At 35.9% G+C, this 22,688-nt stretch overlaps 4 protein-coding genes across 4 annotated transcripts; 2 read left to right on the plus strand and 2 right to left on the minus strand.

The window, feature by feature from the left end:
* Nucleotides 1-7,137: 7,137 nt before the first annotated feature.
* Nucleotides 7,138-9,569, minus strand: TRIADDRAFT_38289 (expressed hypothetical protein; the record flags this gene model as incomplete). Its single annotated transcript, XM_002116574.1, has 9 exons — nucleotides 7,138-7,522; nucleotides 7,610-7,667; nucleotides 7,762-7,835; nucleotides 7,915-7,996; nucleotides 8,093-8,215; nucleotides 8,522-8,580; nucleotides 8,765-8,838; nucleotides 9,002-9,078; nucleotides 9,532-9,569. The coding sequence occupies 9 exons, from the start codon at nucleotides 9,567-9,569 to the stop codon at nucleotides 7,409-7,411; spliced, it is 699 nt and encodes a 232-aa protein (XP_002116610.1). The 3' UTR covers nucleotides 7,138-7,408.
* A 2,173-nt stretch (nucleotides 9,570-11,742) lies between these two features.
* Nucleotides 11,743-13,473, plus strand: TRIADDRAFT_50898 (uncharacterized protein; the record flags this gene model as incomplete). The annotated part of the gene is made up of 5 exons (XM_002116504.1): nucleotides 11,743-11,957; nucleotides 12,257-12,378; nucleotides 12,541-12,751; nucleotides 13,008-13,164; nucleotides 13,321-13,473. 5 exons carry the CDS (start codon nucleotides 11,743-11,745, stop codon nucleotides 13,471-13,473), a joined length of 858 nt encoding a protein of 285 aa, XP_002116540.1.
* Nucleotides 13,474-16,188: 2,715 nt separating this feature from the next.
* Nucleotides 16,189-16,917, minus strand: TRIADDRAFT_60566 (uncharacterized protein; the record flags this gene model as incomplete). Its single annotated transcript, XM_002116575.1, has 3 exons — nucleotides 16,189-16,263; nucleotides 16,362-16,556; nucleotides 16,615-16,917. 3 exons carry the CDS (start codon nucleotides 16,915-16,917, stop codon nucleotides 16,189-16,191), a joined length of 573 nt encoding a protein of 190 aa, XP_002116611.1.
* A 4,149-nt stretch (nucleotides 16,918-21,066) lies between these two features.
* Nucleotides 21,067-21,957, plus strand: TRIADDRAFT_5406 (uncharacterized protein; the record flags this gene model as incomplete). The annotated part of the gene is made up of 2 exons (XM_002116505.1): nucleotides 21,067-21,448; nucleotides 21,605-21,957. Coding segments are annotated over 2 exons (735 nt in total), but the record flags the coding sequence as incomplete, so codon positions are not given.
* Between the last annotated feature and the right edge of the window lie 731 nt (nucleotides 21,958-22,688).

Below are 22,688 nucleotides of genomic sequence, written 5' to 3' on the forward strand. Positions count from 1 at the left end.
TTTACCGTAGATCAGAAAAAGTTAGATTCGGTATTCGTAGATAATAACGGCTGTTACTTCAGATATAAAAGACTTTTAAAATATTTATTTTACTTTTGGTTAGTAATTTATCAGGTGGTCTATCCTGTTATTTATTTGTTCACATTCGTGACTTGACTGTAGTAATGTAGAAAGACTAAATGTCATACTGGAAGGTTGGCAGAGAGAAAGTACAATTCAGATTGCAGTATAATTATTCTTATATACGATGATACCGTATATCGTCGATATCTTTTAGGACTGAACGTAATTTAGTGCTAGGGATTCGCCAATGCAGGTATCCGTATAAAGGGAGAAATTCGGTCTCATTTCCTTAGAAAGTACATGAAGAACGGTAATGCTGGTACGTTAAGATAACCGTAACTGCCGTAAATTCGATTTAAATTGCTTTACTTTATTAATTACATTAAAGTATACTGATAAGTGGATATAAATTGCTTTTTCTTAGATTGTATGCCATTTCGAAATTTTATGTATTTTTCTGACACGATTAAATTGAATATCTTCTAACTAATTCTGTACTTGTAGTTTTTTGACTGTTATAGTTAGTTATAAAATTAATCGATACATATATGCAAAAAGTACTGACTAACTTAAATCCTGTAACACTTACTGCATGAATAGTATCGAATCGCGTACCTATATCAACATGTTTTTGTAATTTATGGCATGCGAGTATTTGTCGTATTTGTAGCAGTTGTATCGGTTATGCCCGATCGGCTTGCTGTATTTTGATGAGTGACTGGAATAACTTGGATTTTTCATCTTTCAAATTGCTAAACTTACTTGCGGCCAAGAAGTGGCATATATAGAAAAATTAGTATCTAGTATATTTTTCGTAAATTAACCTTACAGATATAAAAAACCTTCTATTACGCATTAAAATTTTTGCATATTATCTACCGTGATTATAGATAGAGCTTTTTTTCGTAATATTATTAAAAGTAGTTTTAATTAGTGTTGGCATAGCTGATGCTTATATATGACATCAAATCGAGCAAAATTCATTCTCTATACTTTAACTACAGCAAGAGAAAGTGCACCATGATTGTAACATCCTGATGATCAGCTTTTAATAAGTATTTAAGTTTTACGGTAGACCTTACGCAAGTATGACGTGGGCATAATTTTGAAAACAATTATAACACAATCCATTTGCTTAACTGATCTGCCGTTTCATTATAAACGTAAAATAAGTGCCAAAGGGCACTTTTATACCCTTTAATGGTATTTGAGATATTGTAAATGTCAATCTTAAATATAGAGATGTAAAATTATCTCTATGGTCATAAATTATCACAATATTAGAGGGTAGGACGCTAAGTTGTGGCTACTAGGAAACAACCACATGGCGTTGCTGGAGGTCTCCCAATCTTTACTGTATGGGTAAATTACCGTACAGAATAATCTTCTCTTTTTGGATACTGTGTATATCTATGTTGTAACTTTAACGAAAATGTAGTTACATGCCCAATCGATGATTTAACAGTGTTTTACAATTTAGATATACTACTGCATATCTTACAATAATTTAATACCACAATTACTAGCGATTTTCACATGATCCATAGTAGTCAGTACTCTTACACATACTCTTTTGTCTAATCTATTGATTTATTCTGAAACTATAAAGCGAAAATATTGCTAATATGGAATAGCGATAACCAAACTATGGGTAACAATATATAGAAACCAGAGATTTTATAAATGTACTAAGACTAAGAATAGTCTCCTAATTAAAATCATTTACTAAAGTTATATTATGTTCACATTGGAGACGCTATTGGTTTTAACAGTAAACTGTTAGCTACCAGCTATATAATATGCCCATTTGCTAACTTAAATACCTTTACCTTTACATTTATTAATAAAACTATAATACGATCAAGTTGGTTTAAACCAGGTAGCTAACAGAAATCGAAATTAGGAAATGAAACTTTCGGTACTGATAAATTAAGCTTATTGAGAAAGCTCTGGATTAGGTCTATACGATTCAAATTGATTTTATCGGCCGTGAAAGTGAAAAAGTATCTCATCTACTACAACCTTTAATTAGAAAAATTACCTGAAAATGTAAATAATTTTACATGTTATAAATCATACGAATTATATGTGTTTACTTTCAAAAGATTAATGATTAAATGATACATATCTCTTAATAAATTGAATTTATTACGATACGTAATTGATTTAAGAAAAATAGCTTCGTGCAGTTTAGACTCCATCTGATTTATTAATTATTTCTATCTTTAATAGTTACTATCGTAGAATCTAATTTACTGCTTTTTCCTTCAAATCTACCGGGCGTATTACCGTTCATTAATAAGAGATATAATTGCTTCGGTGACGTAATAGTAATTAATGATATTGATAATAATAATAAATAGGAAAAATTTTTTATGCATTTATTTATTGCAAAATATGTAATATCGAACGGTAAATATGCATGAAAAATTTTTCTCACTAATGAGACAATGATGTATTATCTATAAAATCTAAAATTGCAGCTCTTTAAAATTTCATTTAAGAATTGGCTACAATCGACAATAAAAACTTGTGTAACAGAAAAAAGTAAATGATGCTGCCTAGTTACCCTTTCACGCAATAAAGCTTGTTTAAATATTAGTAAAATGATATGTAGCTGATATACTAGAGATCATTGCTACGCTAATACTTCGTGATATATGGCTTATAAACTAGAGGTCATTGCTATACTACTAATTTGACTAAAATACCTTAATAATATCATTATCGTACCAGATTGGGCCATAACAAAATATGTAAAGTTTGAGGATATACCGGTAGGGAGTAATCCTAAATTGAATCTATATTCGTATAAACGTTCATTTACGAGACAATTGACGTGTTAGAGCGATAAGAAATATAGAACTTAATGCAATCGCATCGAACAATATCTGTAAATCGAAATATTTTTAGATCATAAGTCTATTTTTTTACCCAGGCTAATGTCAAATTTGGGTACATTTTAGCAATTATGTTCATATCACAGTTTCAATACTTTCGTTATATGTAAATACGGTACTAATATAGCATTAAACGTAATAAGTTCGACAAGGTTTCGTCATATTCATATCGTAGCTATTGCGATGAAATCGATTTAATTCTAATGACGTGCATCATATATTGCCATTCAACATAATGCAATTCTTAGGCACCTTGATCGAGTATCGAAGGTTTGTTAGGGTGCGGTAATAATTTTTAGTCCACAATTTGTTAAGCTCTTAAAAACCTATTTAGAACCAGTTTGTAATAAAAAGAGTTAACCTGTGTCAACTAATTTATTTCTAGAAGATTGGTTCTAAACTAAATTGCTTCCAGCTATCGAAATTGATAATAGCCTAAAAGCCTCTTTTAAGCCGTGTGGATCTTGCCTGATTTGAACGCTTTTTCTAAAATTAATTATTTTCTATTCTTGATTGGCGAAGATGCTTTATTTAAAATATAACAGCACTTCCTATAGGATAGAATACATTAGTAAAGAATTTAACATCTTATCCGTTACATTTTCAATTACTGCAATTGTTAGTAATATAATAATTATTATTTTACTATTAAGTCGACCCTCTCTAAAAGTTCCAAGCTGGGCAATTACGTGTAGCTCTTGCTTTGCAGGCATTTTACTTGCAATGTCACACGTAGCTAGTGGCTCAACAACTATCTTCACTGCTGGTCCCTTACAATCTATTCTAGTAGGATGCATTTTTGATGCAATAATGCATTTAACTGCTGAAGCTATCTATAATATCCATATTGCATTTCTTAGCCTAGAGAGATTTTATGCAGTCATTTATCCATTTAAATATCGACGTATAGCATCGAAGGCGAACATTGCCAAACTTTTACTGGCAGTTTGGATTCTGCCTATTCTTTTTCTTCTGCTTCCAGTTAAGATTGCTGCGTATGTATATTGTAAATGCTGCCTCAATTGGTTTCGAATTCCAGTGATTAGAACGATTATGCTGTATTGTGCCGTGCCAATTCTCTACTTCCTACCGCCTGTTATTACAGTCTTAGTTTACGCTATTATTTTATGGCAACTTCATCGGAAAATTAATAGTCATGTATCTCCTGATTGCGCCCACTCTCATAAGCGAAAGATTAAATCTTACATACAAAATAGAAAGGCTATAATTCAAGCATTTATAATTGTATGTTTTTACGCTTTAACTTTTATTCCGGTTGTAATTTTCGCTTATATTATAACTTCTAAAAATTATTACCGACTGATGATTCCCTTTTTTACGAGTTCATTGATGATAATTGTATTCTTAAACATACATCCAATATTCATCATTTGTTTTAATGCGTCCTTGAAGGCAGAAGCGAAAACTAAATTTCAACATTGGTTTATACCTTGCCAAATCAATACCTCTTAAGCTACTGGTTGCTAATTTGCTTTTATGACTTTCTTTACAGAGCACATTATTGCCTAACAAACAGTTGAGCCCTATCGTAGTAAATATAAATTCCCTAAATGATATCGGAATAGCGTATCGTCTTTATTTACAACAATTGTATTTTATCATATTACTATAAAAAATATCGCGATCAGAGATATGTAACCTTATAAAATGGAGCTAATACTGTATAAAATGATTAATAAAGATAACACGACATCTAAAATTTCAGAATAGGATGGCTTTTACCTTAAATATATACAATATTGATGGTAAAAGAAGTAGTATAGGAACTGATGACAATCTTTGTTGAAATCAAACCAGCGAACAAACAGGATGTTAAGGTTATGAACTTTTAGTAGATAATGCGTATTTAAATTTCGTAGTCACTAGCTAAATAGCAAGTTTATTGCTATCATTGTATAAATTGGTGTATATTACTGGTCAGCCATTAGCTTCACGACGAATTATTTGTAGATTATTCTTACTGCAAGTAAAATGCTATACCGGCAAGAAAACATCAAATCTGAACAGAAGAATATAAAGATACAAAAGCAGCGATATTCAGTATACAAAAATATTTTTAATTCTTATTAGTTGCCTAATATTATATCTAATTATAGATTACAAACAGTTCAAAATTTCACTTTTAGAATCCATGTGTTCTCAAAGTGATCCTTTATTCCACCGTAGCATATTGTATAATAATAAATATATTGCATACCTCATACAAGGTTCATAACTATGCGATCTATATTATAATATACAGCTGTTATCAATTTTTGACAGCGTAAATTTTGTAATATTCAGTATTATTGTGAAATCCAATACAGGTTAAATAGCAAGATCACAAACTGAAATTACTGACGTAGCTATGGCTAGAGTACTTTCATCCGAAATACTTACAGTACAGTACGTACACTTTGCATGAGCCCTACCTGCTACCACACACTTTGTATGCAAGCATTTACCAATTCCAAATCAGTCCAAGTAGCCTTTTAACCCGCTGCTTTACTGGCAGTGTGCTTGTATTTTTGCATATGCGTACAAAAACAATCCATCGATTGATCATCACATCCTCGTTTTATACGCATATTTCGAATTGAAGATTCCTTTTTAGTTAGTTAGTCGGTTAGATAGTCAACTAGTTTTTCAATTGATATTTAATTGTAAAGACTATAATCTTGGGTGCCGAGATTTCTTCAGTATTAAATGATAGTAAATCTCTGACTTTCTCGTCTACACTATCTGTGACGCTATAATTATACCATAGTATTCGGTCGTTGGAACTGAATTATTTGGTGATATAGCTAATCTCGCCTCTTAAGTTAGTAAGTGGCGTTCTCCGCAAGGATTGGCGTGTGTAGACTAATTTGTCACTAGTGGTGTGCGACACGAATACACGATGGTGGTCATGACAGTAACACTAGCTTTGGCAGGTCAGTCCCCTGATGCAAGCATGATTCATTTACTCTGTTCTATTAGTAAACAGAATGGCTAGTTTTTTTATTCACGCGTTGATGAAACATAACGCCATATGTAAGTGTTTCGGATGAAAGTACTCTACTAGTAGTCATAGGATTGATTTGGGATGCAGTAGTGTAGAGTTACTGTTCCAAATTTTCCATGAAAGTATTGTGCTGTACAGTACAGTACAATGGATGGGTACAATTAAATGACTTGCTATACAGTAGAATTGAGGTGGGATTAGTGCTTGCATAAAAGGCAAACAAGTTCCAGATCATACTACTGTTATATATATATATATTGTAGTTTTAAATTACAAAATACCATGAAGCAACCGAACCTTTCTCAGGTCTAGTCTTATCAAATTCTGGATACCTGTCAAAGCATAGCCAATGACTTGATGTACTTTGCTGCATACCAGCTTTGTTGCTAACAATGTATTATTAAATAAATATAAAAGCCCACAGTTGTATCAAGATAAATCGATACCAATTACATCAATATCATTGTCATCCGAATAGATTAGCAAATATACTAGTGCTACAGCTGTAAGACTTATTCTCCGATGACGTTAAATCCATTCTCAAAGAGAGACAATTACAATTATACTGTAAGTTACACTGAGGAATGATTCAGTCGTGAGTGGGCTGCCAGATAGGGAGTTTAAATTTTTCGATCTTATATACGAGCAGTACAAAAGGCAACCATCTTGTGGTAAGTCTATGCTTCTTAATATATACGCAAGAAAAGTAGTAACTATCCCCATGCCATCTTTGTGTAACTTGCAAATCAGTGTCCCAGAAAGGACAAAGCTAGCAGATCACATCACTAGGAAAGATGACAGTGAGCTACTGTTGATTGCTACCTAGTTAGAATTTGCTTACAAAGTTTACTGACCTCGAATACGTCAATATAAACTATTATCGAGAGTCTATAAACAAGGATCACAGTTACAGTAGCATCATACACTTGTTTATGCAGCAACTAAAATTCAGATACTGCATGACATGACGCAGATCAAGCGCAATTCATCACAGCTGTTCCAATCGGTTATGTCTACCGTAGAAAATCAGCACGCTTACATCATTAAGGAATGTTTAATCTAGAAATTTAATCAAGATATTGATAACTTAACTTAATAATCACCATCAGCGTCTTAACAATGCACTCTATCAATGAGACAAGCTAAATAATAGAAATAGTATACAGTAGAGTACAAATGAGTCCAAAAACAGTAAGAAACAAATAAAATTTGCTGTATTTTGATAACATGTTAAGAATTTTGAGTCAGTAGCCCTTCCAGCATTATATTAAAAACTCCTAACATCAAAAATCTTGAAAAAAGACAACACAGTTTGTATGAATAGGTAACGTCAAACAGTATTCAACAATAAATGTTGACAACCTTTATGTTATATCATTGGTAATTAATCAGTTATTACACTAGTACAAATACAATAAGAATACCTAGTTTTTTTTTAAATTTAGATAGTGGCTAAATAATCTTTTACTTCGGATGGTGATAGTCGATTAAAGCCACTAGAATTAACCACTCCAATTTCAATGTTGTCTTCTGTCATTTGACCATCGAAACTTTCCTATCCAATAAAATATCAATTCGGTAGACAAAGTTAAAATTTTCTGCAAATACGCGTATATCTTTTTCATCCTCTATCGCGACATACCTTTAACGTTAAAATGGCCGTGTGGATAGCATCTTCTAGTTCCATTTCTTCGTTATACCTTGAAGTAGAAACATAAGTCATAGAACGTTTTAATGAATACTCTAAGACGTGTCTATCGGCGATGCAAGAAAGTCTAGTGACGATTATCCTACCGTTTCTCTAAGAATGTTTTACCATTAACATGATTTTTTCCAAGAGCTGTAGCTTTCCAAGCAAAGAATGCACCCTAAATAAAGGTTGATAAATCTTTCATGCACAAATTTCGATTTGAATTATACTTTGTAAGAACAAGTATCGAAACGTACCGATGGATCGCACTGATAAAGATATGGCCCTTCATCACCAGTTCCAGCCATTAAAAGAGATACACCAAAAGGCCTTACACCACTAAATAAATACATGTAATTTCGTAAGCCTACACGATTGGTAATATCATTTTAACGTAAGCCTAAACTCTTAATATTGTAAGATTTAGTATCAAACCCGGATTGAGTATATTCTTGCATGACTGATGCAACTTTTTCTACCAATTGTGACGTTGGAATAGAATCTTGGTACTTCATTTGATATTCCTGGGCCAATTTACGAGCTTTACGTAACAGAACCCTAATATGTAATATCATTGCAAGAACAGAAGGATATTTACGTTGGTATGGCTTACAAAATACAACCGGTTTGAGTCAATGCTACGAAATGAACTATTCAAGATCGATTCTACAGTATACGCCAAATTGCATCGCAATAGTAGCGGGAATCTACTACTAACAACTACTGGAAGCATCACTGTAGCAGTTGTTTCGTTAAATGGATGCTTCCGTTGTGATGAAATGATGTAAATCGTGTTGCCTGGATAAAGAGCTAATGTAAGACAGTAAAGCCTTATCCACAGGTTGCGAACTGCATTTTACGTACCTATAATCGGGTCCCATTCCACTGTACACCATACCAATTTTATCAGTTATTCTAGCGACCTAAGTGTATATATCAAAAATGGACAACAATCTTTTATTTCAACCATGAGTACAGACGAATTAGTAAAACTATGGCTATACTCCTCTCTCATTAGAATTTCTGGTAATAATAGCAAAGTCGTACGTAACAATCCCTTTTCAACATGTACAATATCAATCCCGTCATTGAAATTGAATACATTACCTTATGAGTACTATTTTCATCGTATAGTTGAGATTTATATTTTTTTTCCGTGGCTAAAACGGCACCATTGGCAACTATTCAGGCATATTGTATTTAATATATCAGTCATTGTAATATGGCGTTGAATGTTCAATCAAATGCTGTGCACCTTTATGTAGGTAACAGCTTATCGACATTATGAAAGAGTTTGGAAGGAAGGGATTTATCCAAAGAGAATACATTACTTATTTATCTTACCTTTAATACCAATGGAGGGACTGCCGGCAGCAACTGCTGCTAAAGCATATTCAATTTGTACAAGTTTACCGGATGGACTATAATAAAATAATCATTGAAAGCAAGATTGAATTATTTTTCGATCCTATTCCTTATCTAGTCGCATACGCATTTTGTCGATACGATCCTATTCACATCGAATCCAATCTACTTCATGAACGATAAAGCTTTAATACATTCAAGTGGACTCATAAAAAGTCCGTAGAGGTCTTAGAGGATATTTACTATGATCAACTGACGGCTCGAATGACTGTTGTGCTCCAAACTGCAAGCACCCGGTATGATATAGAAACTTTGTCAAGACACAGTATAACACAAAGAGAATTGGACGAGTCGTTCTACTCGTCTATGTATCCATTTGTGCCTTGATAGGCTCAATAAAACTTATTAAAAGCATTTACTAATCATTGTAGAAAAGATGCTTAAGAATTCAATCAAACATTTACTTCTAATTTACCATGGAAAGTCTATCAAATGGAGTTCAAAATTACCTGAAGGTAGTTAAACTGAAGCTGTAGCGTTCGGACATGACGAAGCAAGACGATTGTATGTTCACTTTGCCTCAATGCTTCAACGTGAGATCACTTTAATCCACCGTCACTAACGGCTCAGCGGTACTAGTAGTCTACTCCTACTATCGTTCAAGACAGTCGTGTCGGTATGGCAGCAAGCACTGACCGTGACCAAGAGGGACATGGTGCATGCGCACAAATCCTGGCATTCTTGTTCTATACAGTCACAGTACTTTCTCCTCGACAGACATACTGTACACTGTACAGTACGTCTAGTGTAAGACAACATTTTATTTTGGAGAAGTCCGTTTGAAACAAAAGTCCGTTAACAGTAGCTAACTATAGTGGGTAAAAATTGAAACTCAAGGATTTCTTTCATACCCAACCGATTAAGGTTTAACTAAAAAATGGCTAGGGAATCTTAACGAAAATCAACTAAGAAATACGCACTAAGAAAGTTGAACTTTCATGGTACAGTAGTGTACAGTACTGTACTACTAGTACACTGAGTACAGTCCATGCTGAACGCGCATGTGCTCGAAGTTAAACAGTCTCTTTCTACAGTGTACAGTGGACGGTACTGTAGTCCACTGTACTGTACTGTACCCTTTCGCGACGTGTCGTAACGGTTCGCCAGCGTCTGAAGTTTTAGTCTGGCTGGACTTGAGCATACTGAGCTGCTCAGACACACCTACTGCACTTTAAAATTGTTTTGCTTGCAGTCGGTTGCAGCCATTCCATAATCCACATCGATAATTTCCATCCACTCAATCATGGCTTACTTGTTAAGGGAAGTCGGTAGGAATAACAGCAAAGTGACCAGCAGCTGTAGGTTAATCAAGCGCTGTATATCAGGTAACTTTACCTTCATCCTTAAAATCTTCTATACGAGTAAACTGTTCACTGCAGTCTCATCTCGCCCAAACCTTGTACAAAATTCGGGCACCTTTCCGATTCTTCATGCAAAATTGACGATGCCTCTTTTAGTGACTACCGTAGCAACTCTCTCAGGGTCTCTAGCAGTCACTGAAGAGCTGGGGGTTAATGTTTTTATCTGATACTCGAGAGTAAACTGTATTGATCTGATAAACTGCTTATTGTGGCGCTGTTATCAATGCATAGTCTTGAGAGTAGTCATGCTATACGCCTATAACGTAGTTCATTAGCATATTGCAAAGGATTATGCTTCTGTAATATAAGTATCCTTGGTATACTGTACATTCGTATTGCTACCAGGTTATCTTGTATTTCGAGCAAGACGTATACGCGTACGTATGCTGAAGGACTTATCAACGCTTCATTAATTGAATCAAATTGATGCTACCCTGCTCTAAGTAAAAGACTACTGTAATCAAATGCAATTGTGTGCTGTTCACTCATTGATTACATACCGTCGATTACAACATACGCTAGCAAATACGTGTATTATTACGGTGTATGGTATATCGTTGCTATACTTAATCTGCACTATTCTGATCGTACACATCTTCAAAACTCCATTCAATACCTTACTAACTATTGGCTGACAGCTCAATCTTGTCTGATCAAATCATGTACAGAGCTCAGTGACAAGTGAGCGATGATGCTAAATGGCTGGAGTTATTTATTAAACATTGTATGATCCACGCACTATTATAGCACATACAATGTACATGTTGGTCTCGTTTATGGTATAGACTTATTTTATCATGTTATCTTTTTCTACTAGGATCCAGCATCAAAAACAAGGTAAATTCGTGTCTGTCTCTGCAAGTTCAAATTCTACCGTCAATACTATCACCAGAAACAAGACATAACTTTACATTTCAGCTACACGAATACATCACCTGTGTCAAATTCATGTTATTGTAATCGCCTTATGCTAAGTTATTTATTTTTACTATAAAACTAAACGTTAAAGTCACAGTCGGAAACGGTAGTTGTTACAGCAAAATTGTAAACAAAGCCTAGACAGTGCCTTGAGTAGCTGCGATTGTACGTATTCGAGATCTGAATAGAGAATTAGGCTTCTTTAAAGCAGTGATGTAACAAAAGCTGTATATCTACCAACAACGTCTCACGATAGTCAAGCTCTGTACTACAATACTCTACAGTTACAGTTGTATGCTAACGGTAAAATTGAATACAATACTTGAAAATAATAGATAATGAATTGCACTTTAGGATATTGGCTTTATCGGCTTGGGCAACATGGGCGCTTCTATGGCGAGAAATTTAATGAAAAATGGCCATAAAGTCATTGTTAACGATGTAGTACCTGAATCAGTCAGCGCTTTGAAAAATGACGGTGCTGAAGTTGCTCAAACTGCAGCAGAGTTAGCTAGCAGAACATCAACTATTGTGACAATGTTGCCATCAAATCCTCATGTACGTGAAGTTTATACCGGCAGTAATGGATTGTTTAGGTAAGTTTTGCATTAAATTGAGATGAAGTTCAATAGAGCATCGCTATTACACTGTCATTCAAGCTCCATGGATGTTAGTACTTTGCAGATCAAATTTTGTGGTATTAGTGACCATGGATATTGATAACTAGTCAATGCATGCTTTCATTTGTTGGGTGACATGATTACGTCAATCAAGTGTAGCTTCGTTCAGTTAATGTACAGGAGACAGGTAGAATGGCTAGAGTCGGAGAAAAATGATTGCATTATGAACTAGCTCTGATTTGGTTAAGAAATTTGTGCTCTACTTTCTTACATAGTACTGCAAGCCAAGATTCCTTATTCATTGATAGTAGTACAATCGATCCGGCTGTATCACAAGAAATGGCTGCAATAGCTTCCGAAAAAGGAAGTACTTTTATGGACGCTCCAGTTTCTGGAGGTACAACTGTTTCTTCATATATTGAAATACCGTACTTTTATTTTATTACAGTTGGTTCACATCGTTGATAAGTGATTGCAGATATTGTGTCCATCAGTACAATGTCGTCAAAAATTTATGCTAGGAAAAGTTTAAAAATAGCTTTTTAATTCCCGTAAATAGGAGTTGTAGCGGCTCGCGATGCGTTATTAACATTTATGGTTGGAGGCCCGGAAGAAAAGTTTGATGAAGTTAAGAGTATATTAGATTGCATGGGGAAAAATATTGTTCACTGTGGCAAAGTTGGAACCGGACAAGCATCAAAAATTTGTAACAATATGCTTTTGGCTATTGGCATGATTGGAACATCTGAAACAATGAACTTAGGAATAAGGTAGCTTATAACCACTGCCTAGTTCGTCGTCGAAATTATTGTAAATTTATTGTTGCATTTTCTGATTGATGTCATAATCACTCTGTGATACCATAATCCTTCGATAGCAGATCTTAGGGATCATTTACCCAATTCAAAGCGAACAGATTATTGTTGATATTTCATTAGTTCATAGTAATGCGTTTCTTTCCAGTACACTAGCGAACGTAAATTTTAATATCAAATGGATAACAAATGTTTTTACTATCTACAAAAGGCTCGGCCTAGATCCAAAATTGCTGGCAAAAATTCTTAACATGAGCTCAGGTAGATGCTGGTCTAGCGAGGTATATAATCCATGCCCAGGAGTAATTGAAGGTATTCCATCCAGTAACAATTATGAAGGTGGATTCGGAACTGCTCTAATGACCAAGGTTTGACTTATACTAAAGTATTTCTACTCACTCTTTATGGATGTCACTGAAATATTTTAGTAGTTTAGCCAGGCAATTGTTATAAAATAGATTGCAAACTCCAATGTCTAATCTCTTACGGGAATGATTGGGTCATTTGATTATGATCTATTGCAGGATCTAGGTTTGGCTCAGAGTGCTGCAAACGCTACGAATTCTCCTACGCCCTTAGGATCTCTTGCCCATCAGCTGTATCGCGTACTATGTAACAATGGCTATGGGAAGAAAGACTTTTCAGTAGTATTTCAAACTTTAAAAGAAGAAGAATAGAAGCTGATCAATCAAAATCACAGAAATGCTGCTTCAAAAGGTTTCCGATAAGAGAAATTCATGCAGGATCTCACTTAGCTAATATCTAACAAATTCTTTTTCAACTATCAAGCGTCCTTACGTTATACAGTTTGCTCTTATTACATGTAGATTGTAAGCTAATAATTTGGCCATTAGGATTTATGGACATTGTTTATTTTGATGGTACTTTGAGAATAGTTGAAGCAGATATTCCAGATATAAATTTGAAGTATTTGAGGAATAAATGTATAACGACGAACTTTATGACTCTTTGAATGATTTCAATGGCATTTTCTGCATTTCAGAATAACAACGTATGCTGCTACAGCATTGTTTGCCTATATAAGATTGTATCGATTTATTACAGCATTCTATCTTTTTTGCATTGTATTACACGCTCAGAAAGTTTTATCAACGTAGGTAAGCTGAAATGCGAGTCTAACAACGCCATCTTTCATTACATAGTCGAATCTGCTCTGTACAGTATGCTGTACAATGCATGATACATTTGGACAAGCTTTTGATGAATCTATTGCATGATGAAATACTGTAGTATTGAACGAATAGAATAATGCTATCAATGTGACAAGTATCCATTGTACGCACACATAGAAAATGGCCATTCCAACAATCTAGTTGATATTGTTATAGTTGTAGTAGAATAATATAAGAGATGCCTATACAAATTATTTCTTGTCAATAGCTGCTTAAGTTAACGCATTCACCATGTGAAAGACCACGAACTCGGCAAACTACAGTACTTTTATCGAAATTATACATGTAGTTCTTGTGCGCCATAAGAGGTTCGTTTGATTTCAGTCCTATAAAGTGAAGACACCGAAATTGATTAGTAATGCAAGCAAAAGCGATAGAGTACAGTATAGCCATTTTGAGTTTATTCTCATTGTATAACAATTTCAACATTGCAAATCTCCTCTAATTTTACAAGTGTTTGTAAAGTGTAGCTGAGCACAAGTTGTATATTGATACTACAGCTCTTATTTGTATTTCGATTCATGTTTGCAGTGTAAAATAGTCCTATGGAGCAACTTTACCAAATGAGCAGTTATCTATAAAGCTAGCCAAGATTAGTAGAGGCTCAAATCTGTACTGTCGATACGTAACACACTGTCTTTAGTGTCTTGCAATCTCGGTGGTACTGTCTGAAAAGATTGCACGTCCACTTACTATAGTATCTTGTAAGATGGCGTACTAAGATTCCTCTTATGATGGAAACTACTAAGCGTCAACGTTGTTGATTGACTAGCTAGCTATACCCGTATATAGCTGTATTCGTAATCACTCCAGAGCTATCCTACTGGACTTGATTGGATCCTAGTCACTGTACAGTTACTACGTATGTTGGCGAATATCCATGGGTGAAATGGGAAGTAAGAAAGATGCGTAAATATGCCAGCGTACTTACATCGACTTTACTTAAAACTTTGTTAGCACGGCGTCGTTCCAACACATCATAAGAAGCGCGTGATAAGATGTAACCACTATAGACGGTTAGTAGAATTAGCGAAAAGGTTACTCCACGTTGGACCTTGGTTAGGAAAGGTATCGGCCGAGTAGCCATTTTTGTAGGTTGGCAATTATGGACGAATGCAACAGACCGGTCCCGGTACAGACCTGACGATAGCGGTTGACGCAGTGTACCCGTCATACTGTACACTGTACAGTACTCTTTTTTACGGTGGATTCTGTTCTGTTCCTTTTTCAGTACTGTACACTGTACATTGTACGGTACAGTATTTTTTTCGGTTGGTGTACAGTACCTCGTACTCTATTGGGCAGGGCAGTGTACTGTACACTGTACACTGTGTCATTCGGACCTCCTCAATTTCTGAGCTAAATACTGTCTCAGAAACTCCCAGTAAAAACTTTCAGCATCAAAAACATTGCGAGAAACGGAGGGATTTGCAGTTGCACTTTTGTGGTCATCAATCTTTATTGAAGATTGCAAAAGTTCGATGATCAACTGTCTTGAAAGAAGCGACTATCCCTATGTCAGGTCTATCCCTACCTGACAATGACCGTGTACAGTAGAGTAAGCAGTTTACTCGTCATACTGTGCTCTACATATTGGACATGTATTCAAGGCCTTCTGAATTTCTAGGAAAAAGAGACAACAGACTGATCAAAGATATTGCGAAAAACGGGCGGGGGAAAGATTTGCAGTTGCAGTCCTGTTATCGTCAATCTTTCTTTATTTAGGATTGCAAAGTTCGATGATATTCTGTCTTGGAAGAAGCAACTATCCCTATATCAGGTCTATCAGACAACAGACTGATCAAAGACATTGCGAAAAAACGGGCGGGGGGAAGGATTTGCAGTTGCAGTCCTGTCATCGTCAATCTTTCTTTATTTAGGATTGCAAAGTTCGATGATATTCTGTCTTGGAAGAAGCAACTATCCCTATGTCAGGTCTATCAGACAACAGACTGATCAAAGACATTGCGAAAAACGGGCGGGGGGAAGGATTTGCAGTTGCAGTCCTGTCATCGTCAATCTTTCTTTATTTAGGATTGCAAAAGTTCGATGATAAACTGTCCTGGAAGAAGCAACTATCCCTGATAGTAGAGGATGGTTACAGGACTGTCATTGATTTGGTTACCGAGTAGAGTATTGTGCCGACACAAGTGTAGTTCAAGACTACTTTTGAACACCGCTGCAATGTTCAAAGTGCCGCTAATAGGCCGTAGTTGTAGTTGGAAGTTCTTTCAGGTGCCTTTCGGTCAGGACATTTGCCAATGTGGACCACGGCTATGGCGCATAGAGTGTTACTGCTAAAAGTAGTCAATGTCGATCTCTTGAATAACTTTATACAGTAGCCCACAACGAATGGTGTCCTTGTCGTACACCTGTACAGGCACGCCTCTGATAGCCTGTTGAGATGAGAACGATGACCAAACTAATTTAGCGTGTTGTAATCCTTGATTCTGTTTTTGGACCCAAGAGGCATGTTGAATTTTCTCCCAGCACCAACAACATCGATCGATCAATGTCAGAAAGCATTTTCTCTCTTTGGCTTTCGCTGAAACATCTGCTTGTGGATACTGTATAGAGAGAGAAGAGAGAGATAGATGGAATAGTTACAACATGTAGAGCAATCACTTTCCAACGGGATAGATCCGTCTGCAGACTGTAGTATGCTTTGATTGATGCCTTCACGGAATGCAACTGTCCTGTCAACATAGCCACCACTGCCATGGTATGCAGAATGCGCCCTAAATCACACCAACGCAAAGGGCAAAAGGCAGCTTTGATCCTTTTCTCATCATCATGTCCATGTTGATCTAGTAGTCCATGCTGACTGGATGAGTCATAAACTCCTTGCAAATAAAGTGGACATTCTTTTGTCGACCGGCATGTTGTCCATCCAAGTATCGATCGCGCATACAGCCAACAGCGATCCATACTACCGTATACAAGTGGATCTTAATGGCGGAAACGTAAGGCCCACAACCATTTGCATACCAATAGACTATTGGATAAATCAGGCAAATTGCACATCAAAGGCTGTTACTAGCTTATAGTAAAGCAAAGCCTTGTGGCGTTATAGAAGCGAGCGACCTCCCGCGCTGCACTAGAATCTCCTGAGCGGTCCATATTAACATCCTATTGACGTTGATGACTAACGTTAGCGAATCGACTGGCAGTAAATTGTGGAAAGTTCATCGATCCTACGTTCATTCTGCAGTGGCAACTTGCCTAGATCACAGTTTAAACGACTAAAAATAACCTTATTACGCACCTGCTGCTACTGACGTAAATTGGACGCCAAAACAAACACGGAAGCAAATACGATCATTCCTTAATTCAATATATTGTACGCTGTATTTTCTGTGCTAGGTCGGTAAAATCAAGCCGTTTCTTTATCCAATCGGTACAAAATTTTGTAGTCTATTTTAACTGCCTTTTTACAGTATCAAGGTGGAGAAGGATGATGATGGCAAAATTATCTTGGACGGGCTTCCTATTATCAGTATTGACCATTTTTTCCTGCTGGTCCACAGCACGTAAGTACAAGATTGTTTCTTTTAGTCAGTCAAGATTGTAGTCATACTGGCAAGATGGCAATGCAGTTGTACTACTACAAATAGTGTCCATTGCTTTGAAAATATAAAAACATAGTATATGGACCGTTATCCAATGCTTACACAGTCATGCTGAGGCAATATTGCGTGAAAAAATTCAATCCATGCTTTGCTATCATCATAACTATGCGTTTGGTATGTTACTCACCACGATGAAACAGGAGTAATTGAATCTACTGGCCAACTTTGATCATGCATGGCTATATCCAAAGAGCAAAAATTCCAAACATTTTCAATTGGAATTGGATTTAGCCGTTTGATGTACTGTAGAGGGTGTCCTTTTTTTAGTCGCCATTGGATCGAAATGGCAGTGTTGTCAAAAAAAGGCGGAAAAACCATGTGCTGATTACCGGCCATCATGCATTTTTTCATAAAAATCGACATCATCAATGCGTGATGGACGAAAAAATAACTGAAACAAGGAATCAACCATAGTTAATCATATTCGCCTATTTTGAAAGTGTTCAAAATCTGCAGACTATTGGGTAATTGATTTGGATTGCTCTCTCTGCATCGCAACTACCGTAAAAGATTCTATCAATTTTTTCCTAGAAAATGGATACGTTTCGAACATGATTAACTGTAAAGTTGCTTATGTACAGTTCGTCATGATCTTCTTGTACAGATACCTTATTCTTATAGCGCAATATTCACATTTCTTTACAAGTACCTAACGAGCAAGCGATATCTTGCTGCGATGATCGCTAGGATGGTATTACAACGAATTGTGGATGCCCGCTTTATTCTACAATTTTAAGAGTACTGCGAAAAGGAATGTAGAATACGACTCTTGAAATACATTGATATTTCTTTTGCCCACTATAGAACGACTATAGAATAACACCAAATGCAGCCATATCGGGCTGGTTAACCATGCATTAAACTCCCAAATTGAAAAGGCGCGTAGTGAAGTATATCAACCAAATGAAACTATAATCATACTGTGCAAGAGTGACTAGTCATTGCTAGGAATATCGTAGGCTCTCAACTAATGATAACTGCTCGGCTTGCGATGAGAAATAGGAGAGGGTAAAGATAGTTTTGATAATTTATTGTGCATTGCACATATTACAGATGCTAATTGCTTACATAAACTTTCAACTCACACCAATGCAGGAAAAACGGATACTTTGGGAAGTAATTCAAAAATTGTAAATACTGTAGTAAACATGTAGTCCGTTAACCTTCTACCCGATGCTACATAATAATCAAGACATATTACGAATGGTTCATGATTACTTTTGCTTTCAAGCCAGATTACGTTCGCAAATATAGTCACAGCACATTTTGCAATCGTGTAAAAATGGGCTTGCATACGGCGCAACTTCATGCTTTACAAGTAAACTCCACGTCCTTATGAAGGCCAAGATGAGATAGAGAAGGGTTGGGTTAAACTATTGCTACTATAGTTGCTAGACTAAGATTATTACTAACTGCAGTAGTTGCTACATCTTCAGAAATGCTTAGTTCCTTCATCGATTAATTATCTGCTATCAATTTTTAGTTTTCATTCTCTCATTATTTAAATAGTGTATGCTACCTACGATTGGCTACTTTTAGTCTATAAACAACTGGTGTAACCGGGTAGGATAATACATGATGGATAATAAAGAACTTATGATTAATATTCTGCTGTAGTGAACTCCGAAATGGTGCATGTTTTTATTCTACTGCTTTCTAATGCATATGTTCAAGTGGATTAACCTTTGCAGTATCGTCGGCCAAATAAAACGTATACAATACTTTACAACAGGATAAGTTTCCTTAACCGATTGTAAACTATATCATTAGGTTGCGTCTGTAGACTGCTGCCATGACAGTGCTCCATCGTCTCACTGATACAGTAGTTTAGTTTCAAAGTTAACAAGAAGTATAAATCAATTTATTTCTTTCCTACCAATATAGATGCATATGGTCACTTTGATGGTTTGGGATATGCGTATTACGATACTACTTCCAGTCGTACCATTTCCTCACTCACTAATACAATATCGATGCAATTAAAAACTTTTGCTACGGACGGCGTATTGTTGATGGCTACTGGAAATAATAATTATATAGTAGTAGAATTGCATGCAGGTTATGTCAGGCTAAGAATCCGATTTAGTGGCACAACTGGAGCTGATTATATTATTAGCAATGGCGTTAAAATTTCCGACAATCAATGGCATCGTGTGGAATTTACACGCGATCGATTTTTTGGATCTTTGACTGTCGATGGCATTAGGTCTCCTAACGATTACCGAGATCAAGGTGAACGTGCTAGTATCATTATCAACCAGATGATATACGTTGGTGGTGTCCCTAGCAATATTAACGCAGCCAGTAATTTATACACACTACGCAACTATACTGGTTGCTTACGTTATGTCGTTTTCAATGGAATTACAATCCTTTCTAACGCACTCAGTAACCAGGTAAGTTATGGTTATGTTGGTAAAATTACGAATAGCACTGATTGTGAAACTACGCCTGAACAATTTGTTGCGGCTCAAGTTCGATCTGAAACTTCAAGTATTACAACTTCATGGACCCCTTCTAGCCGATGTGACTACTCATTTGAATTCTGGTTTCGCACTACGGATAGTGGAAATAACCGTGAATTAGTTTTTCTTGATGCAACGAATAGTATTGTTATTAATTTGAATGGAGGAATTGTTACAATGCTATTGTTTGGCACCTTTAACGTTCACAACTTTAAACCTAAAGTCGCTGATGGATCCTGGCATTTGCTTAAATTAACAGCATCGTGTACAAACATTCGCGTATACGTTGATGATGATTCTTCGGTTATTACTTTTTCCCAGACTTTGACGACACAACAAAGTCCACAGATAACTATCGGTTTGAAAAATATAAGGAGCTTTACTGGATGTGTACGAGGCATAAAGATAGATAATGTCTTAGAGCGAGTTGGTAGTAATAAATTTATCCGCAGTGGTATTTCACTTAATAGTTGCCCCATTCAAAATTTCTGTCAACCATTCTTCCCTTGCTATAATAACGCTACGTGTACTAGTTCTTCCACTTCATTTACTTGTAATTGCGGCACTAACAGCAACTACGAAGGTTTCTATTGCCAAACATGTGAGTCACTTACAAAACCATAACGAAATACTTCACTATTGTAGTGCTCATTATAATCAATTTCTACTGTATACTAAAACGATATAAATTCAATTCAATCATGCTATCAATAATAGATAAGTATCGAAGAAATTGCGAAGAAATTTTTATCGCTAACCCTTCCTCTCCAACCGGTTGGTATACAATCGATCCGGACGGACCTCATGGGCCCAATCTTCCGTTCCCAACTCAGTGCTTTACTGACTCTCGTGCTACTACTCAAGTATCTAATAATCGGGAAGGCTTTGCGAGAGTTCCCGTCTCATCTCAATATATTGGTCCCGGCAGTTTCGTTGCAAATATTATTTACCGCGATGGCCCAGCATCATCTATAAAGAATATAAGCATTGGGCAAGCTGCTGCCTTAGCTGATATCTCTCAAAGCTGTTCACAAACTGTAACGTATCGTTGTATGAAATCAGTTCTTCTTAATACACCTAACACCCCCTACGGCTGGTGGGTATCAAGAAATGACGAAAAAATTGTAAGCTGGGGCGGAGCACCTACTAATTCAATGAAATGTAGTTGTGGTGTTACTAACAGTTGTTATAACAGGACTAAAATGTGCAATTGTGACGCCAATCATGATTCAGTACGGGACGATTCCGGAGCTCTGACAGATAAGAGCCGCCTTCCTGTCAAACAACTAAAATTTGGTTACGAAGATATTGGAAGCAATCCACTCGCACTTTATTCTCTTGGTAAACTAAATTGTAGAAACAGAGGTAATTGCTATGCTTGTAAATATACTGAGCTAATTATTGATTAATAGTATTATCGAGCGCTGCCTACTAGTGATTCCTACTTGTCTGTTGATTTAATACTACTGAATAAACTAAAATTTTATTAAGTACATTTAAATGCTTTATATGGTTATCTAGCAAATCCTAAGCACGTCATTACGTTTACAACACGCGAGTCAACAGTTCAATTCCCGACTTGGCAAGCTGAGTTTAATGGCTACATAGAACTAGCGTTTAGATCTAGTATTAGTAACGGTGTGTTATTGAAGAACACTGGTAGATATGGATCTTTCATAAGATTAGCCGTGCAGCCAAAATTGATAACGTTAAATTACAATCTTGGGCAAGGTGGCGGCAATCAGGTTCTTCAAGTGAAAGCCGTAGGTAACACAGGTTTTGACGATAATGAGTGGCATAGAATTCGACTATCTTGTGCGTTATATCGCACTAGCTTAAAAGTTGACGACCAACCGGAAGCTACAAATTCTTCTCTACCTAATTATCAGTTAGTAAGGCTTGATATCGATAGTCCTCTCGTGCTAGGTGGTGATCTTACCAAGTAAGTTTGCACACATTTGCTTAGTTAAATCTGATCTTCCATACAATTTTATCGTAAAATGCGATAGAAGTTAATTGTTTTTATAAAATGTTATTTTTTCTGCGAAAATGAGCAGTGGAATGAATGGCTATGTAGGTTGTATTGGCGATTTATATATAGGCGAAAATTTAAAGAAGTTAGATACTATCGTTGCTGCTATTGCCGGGGTGAGAAGCGGCTGTGGTAAGGCATGCTCCTTAGGTCCGTGCCAACATAATACATCTTGTACTGGAGATTACCTTAACTTTCAGTGTGACTGCAAGAATACTTTATGGACTGGACGGACATGCCAAGCACGTAAGTTTCAATTATAAAGAACTCGTTATTGTGATTATTGTAAGCAGCAATTGCTGAAATGTTTCATTCCTATAAATACATAAATTGAGATGAATGTTATAATGGTTAAATTTCTGAAATGTCATAAGTATTCTAAATGGTAAAGTTTTATTCTATCGATATTATTTCCTTTCAGCAAAAGGAGCTCATTTTTCTGGTGGTAATATTATCGAATACAAGGCAAATGAAACTTTAGCTAGCCTTGCTGATGGCACCCAAGACATCAGTTTTAATTTTGTCTCCAATGCAACAACTATTAAAATTTTTGATATTCAGACTAACAATGGG

This window comes from Trichoplax adhaerens, genomic scaffold, assembly GCF_000150275.1.
Source record: "Trichoplax adhaerens TRIADscaffold_16 genomic scaffold, whole genome shotgun sequence".
Lineage (NCBI taxonomy): Eukaryota > Metazoa > Placozoa > Uniplacotomia > Trichoplacea > Trichoplacidae > Trichoplax > Trichoplax adhaerens.